Raw genomic sequence first — 24,962 nt, 5'->3', positions numbered from 1 at the left:
TGTATGTTCAAGTGTTAATTTTTCTGATAAATTTGTTTTTAATTAGTTATTTAATGCTATAAAAAGGTGTTATGATTGACAGCTGTGATTGACAGCTGCTCTGAGGAAAGTCGCGTAGTTGGAGACTCGGGAATTGTCCGAGAGAGGAGATGTAACTTTAACTTTCCATAACCGTCATGTGTCAATTTGATCATAAATGTAGTTATAGAGATATCACGGTGGAGTTGTTGTGTCTTTCTAGCCAAACAACTACCGTGGTACTAATGTAGCTGCTAGGTGGCTCACGCTAGCAAGCTGTGGCCATGCTCGGCTCGTGATTGGCTCAGGCGGGTATGTAGGCGGGACCTGGATACCGCGCCTCCAGCCCCCCGTAACCGGGCTATTTTGGCTTCACTTTTGTACAGTCCATCTATATATACAGTTTATGTTACAAACACACATTCACTGGCATGTATTAATACTTTTCAAACGATGATGAGAGCTCATATAACATCTTTGTATATCACAAGATTAATGAGCAATAAATTACCTCTTTAATATAGCTGTTCTTTATATCTCAGAAGATACAAAATAGTAATTTAGAGTTGTATATATTCTGTAAAAAAGTATATCTCGGGAGACTTTTCAGGGTTATTATAGGAAGGGTTTCACTGCTCGTGTTGGACCAGAAATATCGATATATTGTACAGCATGACCATATTGTTATTAGATGAGTCAACTCCAGTGTACATCCATGTAGGACTACTGGGTTTGAAGTTCATACAGTATATTGGTGGGATCAGTTAGAACACGGGGAACTTGCCAAGGCTTTTTTTCACACTGTACAGCTACAGTTTGTCATTATATTCCAGTCTCTTTCTGCTGAGGTTGCCGTGTTTTGCTTTTGCTGTTGAGGTCACATTGTGTCAGTTTGTCTGTGTGTGAGTCTGAGTGAATGTGTGTGTGAGGCTACAGTGTTTTTGCTCAGATAATGTAGTGTGTGTGTGTGTGTTCTGCTGCTTCAGACTAGGGTGCCTGGGTCTGCACTGGGTTCCTTTGGGGTCGCCTCTTGCATCTGTGGATGAGGATTCTCCTGATAGAGCGAGAACTCCATCGACCTGTTGGGGAGGCGAGACAAATCAATACAGCTACAGCACTCCACAAACAAGAGGCAGGAAGTGAAGAAGGGTAAAGCCACAGAGAGAATACATCTTCATGAAATAAAAAGTATGAATCATGGTCGGGAGCTTGGAGAAGGAGGTCGTTGAAAGTTCATTATATCCCTGTGAAATTAAGGAAGGGGGGAAAAAATGTTTTAATTAAAGAGGCCCATTATAAAGCAAGTTCACATTTTATCTGTTGAGTTGTCAATGTTTCACATGTAAATGTGATTGCTGTCTCTGGGCCACTTAAAGGGATAGTTTGGGTGTTTTGAAGTGGGGTTGTATGAGGTACTTGTCCATAGTCAGTGTATTACTTACAGTAGATGACGGTCGGCACACCCACAGTTTGGAGAAACAGACAGGAGTTACTGCAATGTACTACTGCGGACGGGGCAACCAGATGCCATCGAAAAAAACAGTAATTTTACCTTGCAGATCACGGGGGTTGCTGGTCTACCGCTGCCTCGATCGGTTAGTTTGATTGTGTTATTGTGTGACTTTGGTTAATTCGGATTCACCAAAGTCACACAATAACAAAAACAAACTAACCGATCAAGGCAGCAGTAGACCAACTCACGTTGTTCTGGGAGGTGAAATTTAAAAAAAATGTCAATGATTTTCTCGTGGCAAGACAATAGATGGATACAACAGCTTCAGTTCCCCGTTGGAAAGGGCTGCCTGACGGCAAGGTAAACCGGCAAAAATATTCTAAATATAGCGTACACTTAAACAAATATTGTCCTTTAACTACAAGGTTGGTGGTTCGATCCCAGGCTCCTACAGACTGAGTGTCGAAGTGTCCTTGAGCGAGCCCACTGCTCCTAAAAATACTTAGGATGGGTTAAATGCAGAGGTCAAATTCCATGTATGTACCTGTATGTACTATGACAAATAAAGGTTTTCTTCTTCTTTCTTCTTCTTCTATACTGATATTTTCTGTTTGGTTGCTAAAATATGTTTTGCTGCCAGCCCCGTCCACAGCAGTACATTACTTTGCCTCCGTGCGATAACTCCTGTCTGTTTCTCCAAACTGGGGGCGTGCAGACTGTCATCTACTGCAGGTAATACAATAATTACGGACAAGTACTTCACATTCATACTTCAAATACACCCAAACTATCCCTTTAAGGAAGGGGGAAAAAATCCCGTTCATAATTGAAGAGGTCCATTAATGCATGCTCACATTTTATCTGTTGAGTTGTCAATGTTTCATTTGTAAATGTGACTGCTGTCTCTCATGGAACACTTAAGGCAATAAGTGGCGAGGAAGCCTGTGAATGATGAGGAGACATCCGAGAGCCGAGAGGATGTTGTTGTGACGCAGAGAGCAGCAGATAATGCTGACCACGCAACAATACAAACACAAACAAAAATAAAACAACCGCGGTTGTAAAGGTCACAGGATGATAGATGAATTGGCTGAGAATAAAGTGAGAATAATAGCAGCATCCTCTGTCTGCTGGGAGACTTGATGACAGTGAGAAAGATATTTAAGCGTATCTCAGTGGTAAATACTGTATTTGCAAACATGCAAGTTGGTATTTGTAGTCTAATAAAATGTGTTCTTACAAAACATACAAAATGCCACTTGATATCAGATAAAATCACATCTCTTAAAGTGATAGTACAACATTCTTCTACTTTGAGTGCGATGTAATCGTCAAACACAAAACAATGTACAATAATGAAATGGAAAAGTTCCATTGCTTAAGGCTTCTTTCTTTTTTTTTTTTCTTCTTTTTTATGTTGTATGAATTCTAACTCACAACATTGACTAAGGCTTCGTCCGAAATCCCATACTACGCTCTACATACACAATATGTGTACTATTGTTCAACATACTTTTGTGTGAATAAACAGTAGTTTGTATCTGTTCGGACGCACTGAGCAGTAATTTACGTCGTCACTTCCTGAGAGCCTCCTCGCTGGTTGGAGACACGTAACCATGGTAACCCGTGCCAACCTCATGTGACCGAACAATGATTTGTGAGAATCAAAGTCTGAACCAATTTAAAAAATATATTACGCCTAGCAAAGTGAAATCTTATACTTACAGTTAAATTGAAACATTATTGATGTTACAGAGCTGTCCATCAACATCTGGTGTGAACGTTGTTGTGCCTATCGCATTGCATTGTGGGATATTTATGCCGCCATAGTGTCCAGCGTTGCATTCTGTAATATTTTACCGGAAATAGTATGCAATTTGCGTACTATAAGGTTTCAGACATACTAAAATATCTATATATTTATGTTATATATATTTATTTATTTATATATAATATCTTTCTACTCTGGAGCTGTAGAGAGCATCCTGACAGGAAGCATCACTGCCTGGTTTGGCAACTGCTCTGCGCAGGATAGGAGGGCTCTGCAGAGGCTACAAAATCCAGTAGTGCGTTCGGCCAAACGCACTACTGGAACCACACTCCCCTCCTGCAGGAGGTGCAAAACCAGAGCCAATAGGATTATGAAGGATCCTCACCACCCAAATAACAGACTGTTCCAGCTGCTGCGGTCAGGCAAGCGCCTCCGCATTTTAAAAATATTTGTATAGTTGATGTTGTTTTGCACAATCTTGTGAGCACTGACACTTTACATTTCACTGCACATCCTGTATGAGTACGTGACAAAAAAAACTGAATATTTTGTGTATGTAAATGTAGTCACTGATGATCTTTCCCACCAGTAGACATACAGCTGTAAAAGAGACAAAGCAATAAGATAAATAAATAAAAAATACTGACCTTCCATGCAGCGGATGACCATGGAAGCTGGCTGACTGGGGTATCTGAGACCTGTGGAGGTTGGCTGGTTCACCTTGAACAGACTGGGCCTGGTGCACCAGCGGGTGGGGGTGTGAGAGACGAGAGATCCCTGCCTCGTGGCCCTTTGGGGCAGCAGGAGGATAGCCAAGGGCGTTCCTCAGGTACCAGTCCCTCAGTCCCTCCAGAGCCAGGGCTTTATGCAAGCTTCGCGTCGAGTCCTCTGGGGTCGGGAGAGAGAACTGTGGGGGTCTGCGGCCGAAGGTGGTGCCAGACAGCTCCGTCTGGTAGGGGTGCAGGTTGGGAATGGAGGACGTGGTGGTGCCAGAGGCGGGAAGGGGAGACTCGTACGCTGACAGCAGGATGCCATCCTGGGGATGCTGCTGCAAAGGAATAAAGGGTCCACAAGATTTGGTTCTGGTGACTTTGACCCTGCGCAGCTCAGCTTGGGACCCTCGGAGGACCATGGGGCTGTAAGGAGGCGCAGCGCTGGGGAGGTTCACCTGGGAATGGGAAAATCCGTTGGCGTGGGGAGGTGCCGCCGCCGTGGAGGAGCGAGGAGAGGACATGTCCTGCCAGATCCTGCCTGTGGACTGGTACAGGTGGTGCTGCACTTGCATCCTCTGCTGTTTCCCCCAGATATAGTCCATCAGTAGCTCGTTGTAGCCTCCGCCTGACGCTCTGTCGCCCATGGACAGACGCAGTTTGGCCTGGTCCACAGTGCCGTCAACGTGTCTCTCGGGGCTGCCCAGGTGAATGTGTCGCAGCTTGCCATCAGTCAGTGTCTCTGAGCTCTTGTAGGGCCCTCCTCTGGGGGGCATCCCGTTTCTGGGAGCAGGATCGTCGGGGAGGCTCGATCTATCGAGCAGGGCCTCGGAGCTGTTGCTGCGCCTGGCCCGGGAGCTGTAAGGGCAGCCTCGCCGGTCGGAAGAAGAGCCCTCCTGGGCCAGTGGAATCATATAGGGCACATCCAGGCTGCCAGACCACTGCTTCAACCCGTTACCACCCGACGCATCCGACCTGAAGCAGAGATGAACAGTTACAGCTTACATTAGGAGAAGAGCAACGGTGGATAAAGAAAAGTGAGTGAAAGCATTTTAATCAAAACCATGTAACAGCATTTCACAGAAAAATCACCTAAGAAGGGACACAGTTTGTCTGCGTAAAGACCGAACGATGAGCCCTTGCTGGTAGCTAAATGTGACACTAATCGTTGTTACAGCCCTGACTCTGTGTCTGCATTTAACTAAGTCATTAAGTCATTTCCAAACACAGTTATCCCAGTGGGAAGCGGCGCTGCATCACAGATTACCTGACGTGAACGCTGATCGGAGCGGTTCGGGCCAACAGAGGAGTAGCTGGAACACTTCTACCTTCGATGTTAGACGCACTTCTTGGTAATGAGTGAGTCGGGCTGTGAGAACACAAGAGGATGTGGATGTATTTAACGTTCATCACCCATTAGTGAAAACAATCATGATTATATGTGGGAAGAGAAGTACCTAACGGAGCTCGTGACAGAGTTGCGGCGCGTCCTCATCTCGTAGTAAATCTCGACCGGCGACAGCTTCCTGCTGATCCTGTGGTCGGGGCTGCCCACGGTGAGCCGGGGCTGAGATAGAGAGCGCTGGTCAGCCACCACACTGGGAGAGGACTCTTTAAGGGAGAAGAAAAACAAAGAAATGATCTTTTAATGGCTCACAGACGACAGAGAAATGATCACTTTAATTAAAAACACAACAAGTCAAGTGTGCTGCTATTTTTGGGGTTTACAACTGAAATGCTGCTGCATATTCTTGTTTGGTGTCTTAACACCAGAAGTGCAAATGAGCCTCCCACCCGCTAAGTGTTAGTGACATATTTTGAATGTGAAAAAGGCTGCAAATACAGTGAGCTAATTCTACTGCCTACTGCGTTAGTTAAAGCTGCAGTCAGTAACTTTTTATTCTTATAAAACGGTCACTATATCCTGACAGTAGTGCATGAAACAGATAATCTGAATAAATCATGCTCCTCTGTGTCCTCTGGTGCTCCTAATGGCCTTGGAAGGAGGTTATGTTTTCACCGGCGTTGGTTGGTTTGTCTGTCTGTCTGTCGACTGTCTGTCGACTGTCTGCTCGACTGTTTTCAACATGGTGGCTGGGTCACAAACTTTCTGATTTTACAGCGCTGCCTAGTTTGACCGGTTTGATCAGAGTTCACGAGTTTTACAAGCAGTGATTGACAGCTGGTGTAGAGACTGCTCTGCTCTGATTGGTTGTTTTGTTTTGGGCACGTTGGAATCTTGCAAACGGCATTAAGAGCACAGGAGGACACAGAGGAACAGGATTTTTTTTTTCACAGATTAGCGGTGTCCTGCAATACTGTCAGGATATACAATGGAAACAGCTTATCGTGATCACGGTTACAGTGATCAACCGCTTATATGGGTCAAAAATCTTGGGACAGAATCAATCCTATACAAATGCTGTTATAGTTATCAAGTAGTCTGCATACAGTGTTCATTTTGGGTCTTTTCATACATGACAACATATGGAAAGACCTTTTAAAACTACATTAGTTGAATTCTTGTTTTGTTTTTTACTTTACTCCCATGATACTTTGCCTTGCAGACCGTCTGCTTTCCGACTAGATACCTGAGGCTGATGCTAAGTGCACATTGATATCATGACTGGAAAATTAATGAAAAAACGAATGCACACGTGGAACGCATCCTCATCAAGTGTATTGACAATGCCTGTTCACATAATGCCCCAAAAGTTAAACTCTGCCAATCCTAAACCGGCTCTGCGGCACACATGCCGACCGGCAAAAAAAAAAAGGACGCCGTGTTGCATGCACACTCGCGCTACAGAGCCGGCCAAAAACGGCAATGCCTCAACCTCGGTGAGGGAAAAGACAGAAGAACTGGCAGCGAGCCATTAAATAGCGAACCGGTCCGTTTTATTACTTTGTATTCATGTAATAAAGATACAAATGTCAATTAGATGGTAATATCTGCATGAGAAATGATGCACAAAAACTAAAATTCAGTTATAATAATCATCTGCTTGTATTGATCAATTTGACCCAGACAGATGTGATCACTATAAGCGGTTTTCACTGTAGTGATAGTTAAAGTTACCAACTGCAACTTTAAGCTCATTATAAACATGGATATCCATCAGAGATAGTCGCTGACAGACAGTCTGTTGACTCACCATTGTCATGGGATGTTGAATCTGACATGGAGCTTGTACTCTCTGACATGACAGTGTCCTCTGAAAGACAACAAACCATTCAGGTCACAGATGATGCAGCATGACAGCTGATGTCTTTGCTAAACAATGAATGCAAAGCTAGTAAATTGAGTGTGTGGTTTTAGGTGCTTTGTGATTGTACCTGTGTGACACCCCCGATGAACCGTCCTCTTGCTGTTTGGGATGTTTCGGTCTGACTCTGAGTGTCGGTACAGAGCACCGGTGAAGATGGCTTTCATCTGCTTTCTTTGGGCAGCCTCATCCTGCAGATCCAGAGACAGCCAGCCGTGTTTAGACCACAAGAACACACGGCGGTACAGCTGCTGCGTAAACACTATTGATATTCAAGGTGTTGACTTACCTCTGCCTTGGTGTTGGGCGCATGGCCAGTCCTGCGCAGCACCGGTGGGGGTTTCTCTCCCGTCTCCAGGGGGAAAGCATGTGGCAACTTCCCAGTCAGCTCCTGCAGAGGACATTCATTAGCACCTAGTAACTAAAAGCCATCCTCTCACTGGCCTGCGAGGTCCAAAGTGTCACATAAAATGATACCACTTAACAGATTACTTCCAAGTCTCAATAAAACAACCACTTAAATAGTTGACTGCACCGAAAGAGATGCCAGATGGAATAACGTTTCTATCATAATTTATCTCTAAAGCAGAAACAGAATAAATTTGCAGATGAGTCTAAAGTAGCTTCACTGAAAACAGAGTTAGACAACCTGTGAATCCAAGAATAGAGAACAAACAGAGAGATAGTAACTATACATCCAGCTGAAAACATAAAGAGATGTGTTAAACAGCTGTTAATGAGAAGCGGAGGCAGCTGCGGCTTCATTAAGACGTGCTGACAGGTTCTCTGGAGCAATCAAGAAAATATTAATATGCAACCTATTGTATTATTATATGAGAAAGAAACGTCACTGGTTGCCAGTTGCATCTACATCCAGAGGTTCAAACTTACAGAACATTAAAATTATGCTAAAATCTGTAATAGGCTGCAGTTAGGGCTGGGCGATAATTCAATATGATAATTTATTGTCTTTAAATGGAATCGTATCGTTATGAAATCAAATATCGAGATATCGTGATACACAATTACATCATCTGAATTGATAACAAGCACACACTAACTCAAATTTCTCAGAAAATCTGATCAAACCAGGCGGCAGCCTCCCCGTCTGACAAGTGAAGCCAATGCTGAAGTGCCTTAAACTTGCATTCTTTCTAACAGCCAGCAGGGGGCGACTCCTCTGGTTGCAAAAAGAAGTCTGATTGTTTAGAAGTCTATGAGAAAATGAGCCTACTTCTCACTTGATTTATTACCTCAGTAAACATTGTAAACATGAATTTATGGTCTTAATCGCTAGTTTCAAGTCTTCTTCGATACAGCATGATGTTCATTTAGTAAATTATGGTCCCATTTATGGGCGTGGCTACCTTGTGATTGACAGGTCGCTGCCACGGTGTTGTCCGGTCTGGGAGTTGTCCATTTTTCATAAATATTTATGAGAAAAAACATTCTCTATAATTTCACCTTTAAGTGTTATGTTCATTTTGCACTTAAGTTCTTCATTAAATGAGAAAACACTCTGTACCTTCATTTGTCAAGTATTTAATACTTTGGCTTCACCATGTGGTTATTTCATATAGACTATTTATTTATTGAATTACCAGAAAACATGCTTATATCATGATGTATATAGTTATCGAGATATGAAGTATCATGATGGAAGATTTTGTCGCCCAGCCGTAACTGCAGTCTCTTTAGTGAAAAACACAGTAAGTGAACAAACTAACACACTGCAGTTGTCATCTTAACACTTGAGGTGTATGGAGAGAGGATGTTGTAGCCTGAGAGTGAGCCATGCATGTTTCAAAAGTGAAGTGAGAGCTACTCACTGCTTCCTGCAGACAGACGTGTTTGAGCTCTCCCACTCTGGTGTTGAGGAGCGCCTCCAGGGCCTGCTTCCTCTCCTGCAGAGCTGCAACCCTCTCAGCCTGCAGCTTGCTGTCCTGGCAGCCTTGAACATCTACAGACACATACACATATATATATAGAAACATCTTCAGAAAGACTGAATTAAAGTTTAAGGCTGGCAATGTTCTATATTTTTTTATGGTCAACAAATCCCACGAAAAGATGAACAATGAATATAGTGTTGTCAGTGTATCCAAAGCCTGATAGAACGTTTTCCTCTGTGTCACGGAGCTCCGTTGTTTTCCAAATAGGGATTAAAAACTCATCAATAAGCCACACTGTTGCACTGGAAGACATGTTCCTTCATTACCTCGTACATGGAAAGTGTAATTTATTTTGAGTCAGGTCTACATAACACTGTTCAGCCAATTAGACTGTTATCAGGCCATTAAATAGACGTTATCGGTGGTTATAAGCCTCATAGATGTGGGTCAGTAGGGCCCTACTACACCCAATAGTAGGTTTTATCGCCTATTAATATGGTCAACCAAAAAAAGAAAGTATAAAAGAAGACAACAACGACCTTTAGCGACAGAGATAATTATGACAGGAACAGAAGGGGAAGTCAGGCACTGTAGTATAGACAGCGTGAAACTCCATATGGTGTAGAGATTGGGGGTAATAAAAGACATAAAACAGGGTTTTCACCCAGGAGGCTGGAGTTTGCATCTCATGTGAAACCAAGAACGTGTAGTTGTCTTTGTGTTCACAAGCGTTAAGTTTCACTTTCACTAATTAGCAAGTAACCTACTTTGTTTGGCTGTCTTGACTTGGGACTTGACTCTGGACTTTTATTATTATTATTTTATATCTATTATAAACATTATTTATTATTAATTATATTCTGCTATTTACCAATAAGCAGTAATAAATAGCTGGTAATTTATTTAATACATTTCCCAGGAAAAGAATACAAATTTAATTGATATACTTTATTTCCATGTCTGCTGGTAAATAGATAATAACTAGCAAATAACTTCTTTGAAATTTCTTTAAAAAACTCCCTGAATCATTACATCAGCTACCAGGTTACATTTGTGTAGACAATAAGTCACACAGTGGTGAGATCTGTACCTGATCAGAAGTGTCTTCTATTAGTTTTGGTTTTCCACCTCTGATGAGGAGCAGCCGCTTCTCAAGCCTAAGAGCCCTATTTTAACCATTATATGCTATTTCAGCATCTAATTATTAAATTATGTTTATAATAAAGTAGTTTCTATAAATTTTGAGGTAAATATTGGGGTAATTTGGCAGTAAATCCAAAAAACTTTGAAATAGGTTACTTGCTAATTATCACATAATTACTAATCGATTAATTGTTGCAGCTCTATAATGTAACCATGTTCTCATAATGTAACTATGCACAAAACTGTTTTTACGTTATGCACTCATGGTTTTCTTATTACATTATGAGTTGCTACCAGGTTTCTGACAGGGAAGTCATATAAAGTTATGGACTAACACATTGTTGGTTTGTCTCTTCGTGGGATTTATTGACCGTAAGAAAAATATAGAAAGATGACAGACTTCTCCTTTAACAACAGGACACTGGACATTTAGGCCAAATCACCTGAATGCAGATGTAAAGGATTGACATTTTCTTATTAAATTAGAAATGCAGTGTTTTGGTTTCTACTGTTTCACAAGTGTCTGTTTCCCACAACATGACGACCGCTCACAGCTCCTCTGATAAGATTGTCGGACAGCTGTGGCGACAGTACGGCGAACAAAAGGCCTTCACGCATGCAGCTGTTATTTCAGCTGGCTGTATCCTTGAGAAAAAAACACTTTTGTTTTCCTTCTGTTGAACTGTGAGAAAAGAAAACACACCAAGCCATTCCAGGCTTGTCCAGACATGAAGGTGTCTGTCTTCACACTGTGAGGAGTCATTAGTACTCACCAGGAGCCCCCAAACCCATGGACGTGATCAGATGACCTTTGACCTCCATGTGATGTAACTCTGGGGACTTTACAACTCTCGCTCCCAGCCACGCCCTCACCTGATGAAGAAGACAAGATATATTCAGGGTTAGATGTTTTGCAGTATCAGCCATGTGTTTTCTAGCAAGTCAGCAGCAGATGAGCATGTGTGTGTCTCCTGGATCAGATTACAGCAGGTACCATCAGGGGGAGCTACTGCACCTCTGTTCAGGTGTCTACAGCTGAATCCTTGAAAAGGTTAAAACACATTACTAATTCAGTTTAACAAGGAAAGAATAGTAGAACAATATTTGGATTTTTCTGTGACCCTAAAATATAAATATATACATATAAATATTCAAAGACTCAACAAGCTGAAAGTCAATCTGTCATACAGTAAAACAAAATCTTCATCAGAATGGCAACAGCTTCATTAAAAGCACTTTAAATCCCAGAGCTGCCCCCTGTTAGTCGATTAGTCGACTAACCGGTCGTCTTGGTTTTAGTCAACTAAGATTTCTTTTGCCCATTAGTCATTTTTTATGCTTTTTTTTCATGCTGAGTAGCTTATTTCCAAGAAAATTATGAGCAAATCTCTAGTAAACACAAGATTAAAGGTCAGCCGTGGGACAGTTTGGGGCCGTCGGTGAGCGTCTGTCGGCCCTAGTTTTTGCGGTGTGTCGCCGCTCTAGTCTGCATGTGTCGGAGTTTTTTCGGCCGATACAGCACGTTGAATAGGCGGCGGCGCCCGTCGGTGAGAGAAATCACTCTGATTGGCTGTTCAGCTTAAACGAATCCGTGCACGAGAAGAGAAAAAGACGTGAGGAAAGCAAGCCAACGAGTAAGGTCAAGAAAAAAAAACACAGAAGGCTCATCTCATTTTTCATCTTCATCTCATCTGATCATTCCAGTACACGGATATTTTCACAACGACATGGCCATCTGGAATGAAGCTAAGTGGTGAGTGAGAGTGGTGTGAAAATGGTCGTCAAGCCCCGCTTTGTTTCATGTACATATCATAACAACGGCTTGTATATCCGCCGTCCTCGGCCTTCCGGTTTCCCTTTTTGAATGATGAATACAGACTACAGCGTCCTGCTGGTGTGGAGAGATATTTCCTCTCACGCAGGCGCAGAACGTACGTGGTAGTTGGCCGTCGGCTGTAGTCTTTGCGGTGTGTTCGAGTGAAACTTTTAGGCCAAGACAAAAGGCGACGTGAGGCGACGCAACTGGTGGCCTTCGTCACCTCTAGTTCTTTGATGTCGAGTTGGTGTGTCTGGGTCTTTAAAGTGGTGCTTTTGTGTGATTCTTTGTGGAGAAACTCGGTTTTATAGATCTGTCGATTAAATAAACTAATCGATTAGTCGATAAAATCACGAGTGTTAGTCGACTAAGAATTTCTTTGTTTGAGGGCAGCTCTAATAAATCTCATATTTGACATTATATGAAGCCATATCAGTTAGCCTTTTTTTATAGAACATTAATAATATATCAAAAGTTCAATAAAAGTCTGATGATAATTTAACTTAACACCTTAAGGCATCCTGAAAGTGAGTAATACTCTAAAATTAGCTCTCAGACACAATTAGCAACCAATTAATTTGCAAAGAGAAGGAAATGAGACAGGATAAAGTAACATTAATAATGTATGGACAGAGAAACAGAGAGGGAGAAACCTAAACCCGGAGTGTTTTATGTCTCAATAGCTACAAAGAGAGGGAGCCAGAGGAATAAAGCCAGGAGCAAAGTGATGGAATAAATAACAGAGGCGAGGAATGAAAATGCAATGTTCAGCGTTGAGTTTCCTGCTGTCATAAATATCAAGGTGTACATGAAACGGCATGGAATTATGTTTACTATATTTTATAGCTTTTGCATATCAGAGCGGAGAAGGAAACTGTTGTCCAACATCAAATAAGGCCCCATAAAAAGAAAAACCTACAAGACAAGAAATGCTGTCGACCGCGAGCAACGTTTTATGTGCTGTTTCCCCACATAATGGAGGTTCATTAGGAACAAAGCCTCTTCCCTAATACCCAATAGAGACTTGACATCCAAAAATAGAGATCGCGTTTTCTGCCAAAAGCCTCTCACTCAACGCTGCTCACAAATTGCTGCCATAAACAAGCATCTTGCCAGTCGAGTTAAATCATAAAACGACTCCATTCAACCCTCAAATCTTAGACGGAAGTCCTCGAGGGCTGAAAATTACCCGTCCAAAGACTGCTTCTGCCATCTTTCAAAAGGAAACATTTATCTATCAGTTGCTCTGAGCAGCTGCCTCAAAGTCTGCACACAATTAAGCAGCTTTTTAGGGGGTCAGTAAGACATACTGCTCTGTTTCCCTCACTCAAACAACTTAAAGAATAAGGCTCACTTTGTGTAAAGACATACTTGAAATACTTGTGTTGAGTTTGCGTTGGCTCCCGTCCTGGAACCGAACCAGTAACTGCTGTTTGCTCCTGTACGTGTGAAAACCCCCAGCATGCTTGACCTCCCATTGACAGACAAGTAGGAGCCTCTCACACACAAACAAAGTGGCAGAGTTACGACCGCACGCTCAGACAAAAGCTCATCACATGAACCCTGTTACACAAAACTGAGCCGGCGATAATCAGATTTTAAGTGAATCTAATATACTGAGAATGACTTTCACCTGGGAATGCACAAGGCAGTGTCGTGTCTGTTCTCTGTGTTGAGCGGCGAGGCTGAGCAGTAAACCCACAGGGAGAAGCAGTCAAGAGGAGACAGACAGAGACATTTGGTATTCATCTGCATGGTCGCCGGGCAGCTGGAGCCAAAAGGCTGCCGTGCCCCTAAAGAATGGCTTTGTCCAGCAACCAAAACATTTGCTTGGAAGCTGGGTGCTATCCTTTTCACTCACTAAAATGTGCCTGTTATCTCTTTATATATAACAATCCTTTGACTTCAGTGCTCTGGGTTAACTAGTGTTTCATTTTTGGTTCTCTATATGATATCCAGAGCATCAATATAGCAGCAAACAACTATTTGCTATGTAAAGATATAGTAGAGGAGTAATGTCTACCTGAGCAGAGAATGAAGTCACTCTCCCTCCTGTGTGTGTGGTGTAATGAGAGCTTCTCCTCGCTTTGTTGACATTGACGGACCGGCCGTGTGTGCATTTTCCTGCATGTGAGCGCGAACCACTGGCTAGCTCACGGCCGCCACTCGGCACTGCTCACATACGGTGGTTACAGCTGCTAACGTCGTACCGACCGATGGTTTACAGTGTTAGCTCTGTCAGTTTGGTTTTAACTAGTTATTTGATGCTATAACAAAGGGGTGAGACGTTATGATTGACAGCTCTGACTGACAGCTGCTTTAACTTTCCATAACCATCATAAGTCGTGTAATAAAACAAGTCAGTTTGATTATAAATGTAGTTATATATAGATATCATGGTTAGTTGTTGTGTCTTTAGTCAAACAGCTACCGTGGTGCTAACGTAGCAGCAAGGTGGCTCACGCTAACAAGCTGCGGCCGTGCTTGGCTCGGCCAACACATCCTGATGACTACACCTTCACAACTGCTACTACTGGCATCAATAGATGTACTGTATGTGAAATGATGTGACAAAACAACCAGTGTGTGCTGCACTGTTTTATGATTTACCATTATCCCGTAATTACCTAATTGTTCAGCAAAGGTTACACATCTGGTTACATCTAAGTCTTACTTTAGTGTAAACTACAGTGTATCAAGTTCATGAAAGCTTTTAGGTCTTTCTGTGGGGAAAAAATCCAAAAACAGCTGTTGCTGTTTGTTAGGTCTAAAGAGAAAATTAATTTAGTAGCAAGCTAGCAGTAATAGTTATTACAGCTAAACTGAAACAGAAAAGGTGTCAACAATAGAAAGGGAATTGATATAAAGGAAATACAAAGAAAAAGAGAAAATGGCGTCACAATATGAGCCACAATTTCTGACAAAGCAAAAACACCAAACGTAGTGAGTGCTTAGCACCAAATATCCTCCAGGGTTACCACAAACTCAAGTGTTGCTTTAAGACAGAGACGAATCAATCAACTGCAACAGGTCGCCCTCTAACCACTACTGAGACTAATACATACCACACCTGAGAGGATCAGTGGTCTCCCTGGTTGAAGTGAAGTGCTAACTGCTTAAACATCTGGTGTACAGATGTGTGCAGAGGTACAGTCAGGTACAACAACACCAGACGGCATCACATTCCTGAGTGAGGCCTGCGGGGAGCGATGGTGGGACAATGAAGAATCAGATAAACAGAGAGTCACAGAGAGCGGCATCAAAGGAGGGATCAGAGGAGTACGAGAGATATGAACGCAACACGATCATCAAACACATGTTGACTTAGCGTGTGCATGTGTAAGGGGGGGGTGGGTGAGGGACGGGCTCGGGATGGCGGTGTAGATAGCACTGTGGGAGCCATGTTGATTAAAACATGAGCTGTGCGATGAGAGCGAGCTGCCCCTGTGCAGCGTGCATCACACGAATGCAAATCAGCGGCGAGTTTAATATTCAAGTCCGACGGGCTAAACACTGAAGCCTGTAAGGTAGGTCGCATCCCACCGTGTCCACACAAGCTCTCTCTTCAGCTTAGAAGTCATACATATTAGATCACAACATTCAAAGCTAAACTCCTACAGGCAACAGTTTTATATCCGTTTCCTCATCCCCTTGATAAACACAATGCCTCCCAGCTCTTAAAGAGATTCACTCTCTCCGCCGTCAGCTTTTATCTGGCCCAAGAGTCCCGGGAACAGGCTACTGTTGTCAACAGCATTTATATAACAGATATATTCACGACTTACAGTACAGCGTGTCTTAACAGTCGACGCTTCTGCAACAGCCTCACATCCGTCGCATGTGGCGAGGGATGCACAATATGTTTGTTAGTCTCTTTCAAAGCAGGCAGCTGAGATGTGAAAGAGCAGCTGAAATATCACCTCCGGCCCTCTACGGACAGGTGAGGCCGGCAGCCCTCATGTTGACTGTTGGTGTTGACACAGCTGCTGCTGTTATGACCTTACACATGGTAACCAGAGAGCAGGGTTACAACTATGTTCCTGAGGAGTCAAAACTAGGCCAATAGAGTCGCAGACTGTGTAGCTTTTGAAATATCCAACTGTTGCACGGTTGGCTCTCACAATGCCTTCAATGGCGTGCCAGGAGAACAACCATAGACTGCATATAAGAAGTGGACATAGTCACCGTGACGTCACCCACTGGTTTGTGGACTGCCGTTTTGAAGTCTTGAGTTAGGCTACTTGGTTTTTGACCGTCTCCATCTTGGTTATTTGGAACCAGAAGTGACACAAGAGGGTGGAGCTAAGTACAATCAAACGCTGAATAATGGTACGTGTCCACAGGCTCCATCCTTTCCAGGCTTCTCATTCATTGTGTATGTAAGCAGCCGTGCAATGCATTGTGGTTGCGTGGCACCACGATTCGAGAGACGGGGCGTCAGGTTGGCCGCTCCTCATTTGCATAAAGTTGAGGTCTAGGCTACTTTATGCAAATTAGGGGCGACCAGTGTAGAGCTGTCCCAAATACCATTTTTTGGGCTTCAAAGCTTCAGTGAGAAATATGTTTCAGTGCCTGAGACATCGTCGCTGCCACACTACTGTACAAACACACGCAAAATTAAGCATTTGTATACTGATTTGGAGGTTGAATACCATGGCAACGGTCAAAGCTTCAAAGCATTCAGGTCAGCCCTAGTGCTTCCCTAGCCCTAACTAACCGTTGTCGATCTAAAATAAAGTACAAAATATTTCTCGCATAAAATGTTTTCAGAAACATTTCAGTGAACTATTTTCACAACCTGTCAATCACAAGGTAGCCCCGCCCTAAAGCATCCCCTGCTTTATGGTCTATTTGACTCTAAATGGGGCCATAATTTACTAAATGAACATCATGCTGTATTGAAGAAGACTTGAAACTAGCGATTGAGACCATAAACTCATGTTTAAAATGTTTACTGAGGTAATAAATCAAGTGAGAAGTAGGCTCATTTTCTCATAGACTTCTATACAATCAGACTTCTTTTTGCAACCAGAGGAGTCGCCCCCTGCTGGCTGTTAGAAAGAATGCAAGTTTAAGACACTTCAGCATTGGCTTCACTTCTCAGACCCGGATGTTGCCGCCTGATAGGACAACACTTCTGAACCTCACTCTGTTCATTTGAAAGAGAACAGTCATGTGACCTTTATCTGCACGCTTTCCCTGCCATTCAAAGTCCGAGGATGTTATAATACGCCCAGTGGTGAGTTGTAATGATGAGGAATATAACGTTTTTAACCTAAAGAAGAAAAAGGGAGATTCAGGTTTCAGTCAGGGTCAGACCTCCAGCTGATTCAGAGCAGAGGATTTACTGAACCACCTCCACCTGACCAACCCCAACCAAAGAACTGTGGACAGCTTATGGAAGGTCTTGTGACCCTGCACTCCCTACCCCCCCACACTAATATGATCTCTTCTTGTCCTCTCTATATCCATGAAATACTGATTTATAGCACGCTTATCGGCACACAGCAGGGCAGCTCAGCTCGGGCTGACCAATCCTGTGGCTCACCATTTCTCCTCCCTGGCCTTGACGCTCACCTTTGCACGTTTGACACAGCTAGCTACCGCGGGTGAAACAAAGCAATCTTGGTGATTGCTATCCACCTGGATTCTGCTAAGCTGAGGTGGGGGGGAGTAATAAAGAAAGGAATGCGTCTCTAACGTCCGAGGGGATTATTCCTATGCATTTTCCCTCTGCTCTGTAACACCTGGAGGGATTTCTGTACGTGATCCAAAGTTGTTGTTTTTTTAAATGTTCCACTGTGGCTGTAATCCGCCTTGTTTTGGTTTTGAAGGGGGTTCAGGGCTGCCTATGATGTGCAGCCACAGCCGTACACTTACATTCATTACTACACATGCATAACCGCCTTGATCTTTAGTGCTTTTTTAAGAAATGTGGGTGAATTCTCTCTCTTATCCACTAAAAAGAGAGCACTGCTGCTCTGGTGTATTTCCAACGCTTGATAAGGTCTGGGATTTGATTCCCTGAGCTCACACACTCAGCACCGAGACGCTTTGGACGAGGCATATTTTCTGGGGCTGTCAAATGCAAATTTGTTTTAATGTCACTAATTCCTTTAACGCATTAACGCTCAATTTTAAAGCTAAAGTGAAGATACTGGCATCATATGAAACTAGAAAACCTAAAGAATCCGTTGGTACCAACCATGTCATATTAGTTTGTCATGAAGGAGGTTAAATAACGCTCCAAACCTGCGCAAAATGTTGGCGAGAAAAACCTGGCATGGCCATTTTCAAAGGGGTCCCTTGACCTCTGACCTCAAGATATGTGGATGAAAATGGGTTCTATGGGTACCCACGAGTCTCCCCTTTACAGACATGCCTACTTTATGATAATCACATGCAGTTTGGGGCAAGTCATAGTCAAGTCAGCACACTGACACACTGACAGCTGTTGTTGCCTGTTGGGCTGCAGTTTGCCATGATATGATTTGAGCATATTTTTTATGCTAAATGCAGTACCTGTGAGGGTTTCTGGTGTGTTGTTAATTGATTTCCAATAATAAATATATACATATATTTGCATAAAGCAGTATATTAGCCCACGCCAATGTTGAGTATCAAATACTTGACAAATCTCCCTTTATGGTATATTTGAGCAGATAAAAAAATGTGTGATTAATTTGTGATTAATCGCGATTAACTATTTTAATTGATTGACAGCCTTACTTTAAATACATGCAAATGTACAGATTAGAGCTGCAACTAAATATTATTTTCATTGTCGTCATATTTCTCAATTAATCTAACAGTTGTTTGGTCTATAAAATAGTGTAAAATGTTGATCAGTGTTTCCCACAGCCCAAAACAACGTCCTCAAATGTCTTGTTTTGTCCACAACTCAAAAATATTAGTATAGATATACTATACTATACAGATAAAGTATATTTTTATAGCTCTAATATAGGCCTATATACAGTATAGTAGCTAGTATTTTCCAAGACATCACATCCAAAATAGTGAAAATTAGCCAGCTGGGTAACACAGGCACAGCTACAGAAACATTGATTAATGTGTGTTGTCATTATAAATAAGTAAAATTAAATATATATATATATATTTACTATATACTATATTTTACTGAAAAGACATTTTACAACTCTCTGTTATCCATGACGAATGATAATAATAATAATAATAATAATAAAAGACTTTGTATGTTTCCTCAAATGTCTTTTGTCCACAACTCAAAGATTCAGTTTACTGTCATAGAGGAGTAAAGAAACTATAAAGAAACTATTCACATTTAAAAAGCTGGAATCAGAGAATTTTCAGTTTTTATCTTAAAAGATTAAGAATGCAGGATGTTTTTTCAGGCAAATCCAACGGATGTGACATTATGCGCGCTACTATTGTGCCTTTACTCACTTCAGCTCCGCTACAGAGCTAACAGTGTGCAACGAAAGCTAACGTTCGGTTAGAAATGGAGTCTGCTAACGCCAACAAATGACCAACCCCCACCACAACTCAGACTCCAACACAAACTCCATGGAAGCACAAAAAAAACAAAGTTATATCTGGTGAAGCCCGACTTGCAAAACAGAAATATGACCGACGTCGGGAGAAAACTAGGATCAACATCGGCCGTGCCTTCGATTCATGGAGGAACCTTTGTTTGGTTTTGGATATCAAAACGGACCCCGAGCTGGCAAAATTCCTACTGTACAGATAAGCTAACATTACTGCCAAGCATGTGAAATATATAGTGATATTGTGGTTTTAGCGCTCAATCATGTTCAGCACGTGTGTGTCGCCTCACTGTTTTAACCGATGCTCGCTTGCGTTGTAGCACGAGCACAAGCGCAAGCAACAGGACGCTGACTGTCGTTGACTTAACGGCCACAGATGTCACTGTTCTGATTCTTACATAGAGCCCCTTTAACAAAATTGACTAACCGCTCTAGTACAGGTCAAATGGTTTGGTGAAAGGTTCTGGATCCAGATCAGGGGGGTCGAGTGTGTGACTTTTAGCACCCCCCCTCCACTTGACTAAACCTGCATGCTCGTCAGTCAACCACTACTGAACCAGATGCTCAAATCATGTCATGTCTTAAGGGCATCATAAACGGAGCAGTGTCACCTTGGTGTAACAAAATGGTAAAAAAAAAAGCATTGTGTTTGCACCAAACTGGGTCAAAGTCCAATTCCACGGTGTTTGATTGAATTGTAACAGTCATAGTAGCATGAAACAATGAAAGGGAGGGTTTTGTAGAGAAGTAAAGTGTCTCCATGCTTCCAATTTGAAGACAACAGCGAACCGAGAGGAGAAAACAAACAGCAACATGTGTCAAAATACAGAGTTTCACCAGCCGATTAGACTGTTGTCACGATATTAAATAGGCGTTATCAGTTGCTATAAGGCCCATAGATTTGGGTCAATAGGGGCCTACTACACCCACTAGTAGGTTTATCATCTATTCACATGGTAGATCACCGAAAGAATGTATAAAAGAACACAACAGTAAACAGTGTTAAGCTCCATAAGGGGAGGAGATTGGGGATGGGGCACAAAACACAAAACACAGGAGACCAGAGTTTGCATCCTGTGTGAGTTATTCTATTATGTTTTATATATTTTAATTATATTTATTTCTATAGTTATTTTAACACAAAACATTATGTTTTCCCCTAAACTTAACATGTGTTTTTTGTTGCCTAAACCTAAAGAAGTTGAAGTTTTGTTGCCTAAACCTAAAGAAGTTGCAGTTTTGTTGCATAATCCTAATTCTTTTTTCTGCCTAAACCTAAAGAAGTTGTAGTTTTGTTGCATAGTCCTAAAGAAGTTGCAGTTTTGTTGCATAATCCTAATTGTTTTTGCTGCCTAAACCTAAAGAAGTTGTAGTTTTGTTGCATAATCCTAATTGTTTTTGCTGCCTAAACCTAAAGAAGTTGCAGTTTTGTTGCATAATCCTAATTGTTTTTGTTGCCTAAACCTAAAGAAGTTGTAGTTGTATTGCCTAAACCTAAAGAAGCCTTTTTTGTTTGTGTTCAAAATGTGACGTTTCATTCAGTTTTACAACATGTTAGAACTTGTTGCCTTTAAGTTTCCCTTTCATGTAGTAGGTGTAGCAGGCCCCTAATGACCCTCATCTATGGTGCTTATAGCGACTGATAACGCCTATTTAATGGCCTGAAAAACAGTCAAAACGGGTGGTTTCCCCGAGCTTCCCCTGCAATAACACAGGAAACCTCTTTGCAAATTGCCTATAACGGTTCATGAAGTTCATACAAATACACACAAAAAAGGAACGATCAGCTCTTTGGAGTAGAAAATCTGAGGTATTTCCCCGGTACTCTAAGAGGCGGACTATAGCTGTGAATCACCCTGAAGGCACTGACTGACCCACACACACACACAACATACATTTGTATTTTTCTTTCAGATCCAGACAGACATCCTTGTTCAGGAATCTGTTAATAATAGGGCTTAATGCTGCTGCATGAGAAACAGCAGTATTCATAAAATGAGAAGTGAAATCAATATAAAGGCCCAGCAGACAGACAGCATGAGCTCCATGCAGTATAACAGGGAGAAGTTCCCAAAAAAAAAAAAAAAAAGCAAGCAGATTTGTTACCACTTTAAAGCATTTGAATTGAAACCAGGCATTTCCTGCCTTTTTTTTTAATGAATGCACCACACAAACAATATGTTCTTACTGGAAATACACCACCAATGAAAGATTTAATTAACAGGCATGTTATTTTTTTATTTATTTTTTAGCTCATGCAGCGTGGAAAGCATTTAAAGCATGTGTTCCCTCCACATTATTATAAGCTCCAGCTATAGTGAGGCTGCAGAACATCCTGCATCTGCATAGTGTCGATGCAGACGGACCTCAGCAGCAGCAGCAGCAGCAGCAGCAGCAGCAGCAGCATATCATCATAATGAAACACACTGACTGGACTAATTAATGGCAGCAATAACACATATCAGGTGTGTCACTGTGTCTCACTGACACGATGACACACCAGCTTTTTACACATGTAAGTGCGTCCACATAGGGTTGACCCATAATAAACAGTCTTCCTATATGTAGGCCATGCTGGTGTTTTTATTATAAAGATAATAAAGGTTCATTAATACGCCCCAGCAAGGATGAGAAGGACATCTTACCAGAGAGCATGACCGATGGCTCCGGAGGTCTCCATGGTCCTCTGTAGCAAAACCAAGCCGAGAAAAATCATTCCTGCACGGACAGCACCAGCACCAGAACCAGAACCAGAACCAGCACCAGCACCAGCACTGGGATAAATCCTCCCCAGAATAAAAAAAAGCTGCTTTAATTAATTAAACGTGCAAGGAGAGAAAAGACAGGCTGTCTCGTTCATGGTGGCTTCCTATCCTCCTTATTATAATTCACCAGCAGCCTCCAGCAGCGCGCATCTCCGCTCAGCAGAGACAGAAGAAGAAGAAGAAGAGGAGGAAGAGGAGGAAGAGGAGGAGGAGGATAATAAAGGTTTATTCCTTCTGTTGCTCTGTTTCTCAGCCTCCTGTCACAGCAGCAGCAGCAGCAGTAGAGGTGGTGTTAGTGTTGGTGGTGTTGGTGATGAAGCCCCTCCCAGATGTAACATGCCTTCAATGTGCGACACTTAATCCCGACACACACACGCACACACACACACACGGCGCTATCCAGTTGTTGCATAGGCACGCGCACAGTGACGCTGAGTAGTAAAAAAAACACGTCGGGTTGGACTGATGTGTGTTTGGTGCTCGAGCGTCCTTCTCCCCCAAGATTATACACAATTATTTTGTTAAAAACAATTAAATAAAACTGTGATATAACATATTTTCGTTCCTATTCAGTCAAATTAATAATAATAAAAATGCAAACAATAATAATAATAATGTATATAAAATATATTATATTATAATAATTATTATATTTTGTATTATTACTATTATTTCTTAAAAAATGAGTCAAACTGATTAAATGATAATAATATAAATATATAATAAAATAAAACAACAATAATATTAATACTACTCCTCTATGACAGTAAACTGAATTTATTATTATTATTATTATTATTATTATTAATGATAATAATAATAATAATAATAATAATAATAATATCATTATTGTTGTTGTTTTATATTTTATTTATACTATTTTTTATTATTATTTTGACTGGATAAGAATGTTCTTCTTAAATTTGAACATTTTCTCGTTTCTTTACTCCTTTTGTTGTGGACAAAACAAGACAGTTGTATATATATATATATAGACTATATATATATATACAGTATATACATATACTGTCTTGAGTGAAGAAACCAGAAAATGTTCAAATTTAAGAAGCTGGAATCAGAGAACATATTTTCAGTCTAGGACATTTTTATCCAGTCAAAATAATAATAATAAATAATATAAATAAAATATTAAATAAAAATAATTATATTATTATTATTATTATTATTATTATTATTATTATTATTATTATTATTATTATTATCATTATTAATAATAATAATAATATATACAGTTTACTGTCATAGTGGAGTAAAGAAACCAGAAAATGTTTAAATTTAAGAAGCTGGAATCAGAGAATTTTGAATTTGTTTTCTCAAAAAATTAGTCAAACTGATTAATCGATTATCCATATATATAAATATATATGGATAATCGATTAATCATAAATATATATGGATAATCGATTAATCAGTATATATGGGATGAAAACCTAACTAAAAAACTTTTAGAGTCATATACCATATTTTCAGTCTAGGACATTCTTATCCAGTCAAAATAATAATAGTAAAAAATAATAATCATTATTGTTATTTTATATATATGTATATATATATATATATATATATATATATATATATACATATATATATTTTAAAACAACTAAAAACAGGACATTTTACAACTCTGTTATCCATGACTACACAATAATAATAATAATAATAATAATAAAAATCCTTTGTATTGTTTAAACCACAGAAAACACATCACAAAATCAAAGAAAACATGAAACCAACTTTTAGTGCCTAATTCTATAAAAATTTAAATCATTTTAAGTTTTAAAGGAGCCTTTCCTTTTGTTTAGAAGAACACTGGTGCGTAGCAATTGTTAACGCCACATAACAAGCTACTGTAAATCAGCTGAACTGGTTTATGAGTGCGTTAGAGATGCTTCACTTCAAACATACCGACATCGATGGACCACAGATCGAAGTCTCTTCAGCAGTATGGCCGAGCTGTAGTTCCCACTGAAACAATGATAAATAATAAAAACAATAACTCTGAAATTGAAACATGATCTGGCTCAGTTTACTGTCGTCAAATCACATCATCCTAACAAATATAATTTAATAGTTAGATATGAACATGAAGTAGCAGCTGTGGTCGTATGGACATAAAATCTTTGGCTTTCAGGGTTTCTGTCAGTTAACACTCAGATGACTCAGATGTCCATCAGATATATTTGATAAACATTTTAAAAAGCAAGTCGACAAGAAAAGTTTATTTGCATGTTGCCTTCAGAAAGACAAAGACAGGAAAATGTTTGTTTCAATTCTGTATATGTTTTAATTCAAAGTCTAAATAACAATAGCTTTTCAAAGGAACTCATCCCGAACATTTCAAAATCTGCACAATTACTTGAGGAAACCAAGATAACAAAAATAAATCTGATATATGAGAAGAATGCATAAACGTCATTGAGTTACTCCACACACATCCCAACGGAGAGGGGGACGGGAGAATTACTATATAATTTAAACAAAATGAATCAAAAGGTTTAAAAATGCAATATTAAATACCAATAATCATACAGAACAGAGATGGAAGGACACGTTTTTAAGAGGTTTAAGACACTTTCTA

At 40.9% G+C, this 24,962-nt stretch overlaps 1 protein-coding gene across 2 annotated transcripts; it reads right to left on the bottom strand.

Annotated features, from left to right (window-relative positions):
* Positions 1-22,680, bottom strand: ccdc120 (coiled-coil domain containing 120). 2 transcript variants are annotated; one of them, XM_037767384.1, is made up of 10 exons: positions 22,244-22,680; positions 11,027-11,126; positions 9,048-9,178; positions 7,508-7,609; positions 7,289-7,409; positions 7,108-7,167; positions 5,410-5,563; positions 5,220-5,321; positions 3,890-4,927; positions 1-1,262 (listed from the first exon to the last, which is right to left on the bottom strand). In XM_037767384.1, the coding sequence occupies exons 2-10, from the start codon at positions 11,073-11,075 to the stop codon at positions 1,214-1,216; spliced, it is 1,806 nt and encodes a 601-aa protein (XP_037623312.1). In that variant the 5' UTR covers positions 11,076-11,126; positions 22,244-22,680; the 3' UTR covers positions 1-1,213. The 2 variants fall into 2 exon arrangements, with proteins under 2 accessions (XP_037623312.1, XP_037623227.1); XM_037767299.1 differs by having other exon boundaries at positions 1-1,097.
* Positions 22,681-24,962: the final 2,282 nt, after the last annotated feature.

Source organism: Sebastes umbrosus, chromosome 1 (genome assembly GCF_015220745.1).
Source record: "Sebastes umbrosus isolate fSebUmb1 chromosome 1, fSebUmb1.pri, whole genome shotgun sequence".
Lineage (NCBI taxonomy): Eukaryota > Metazoa > Chordata > Actinopteri > Perciformes > Sebastidae > Sebastes > Sebastes umbrosus.
This window is presented reverse-complemented; position numbering and strand designations above follow the sequence as displayed.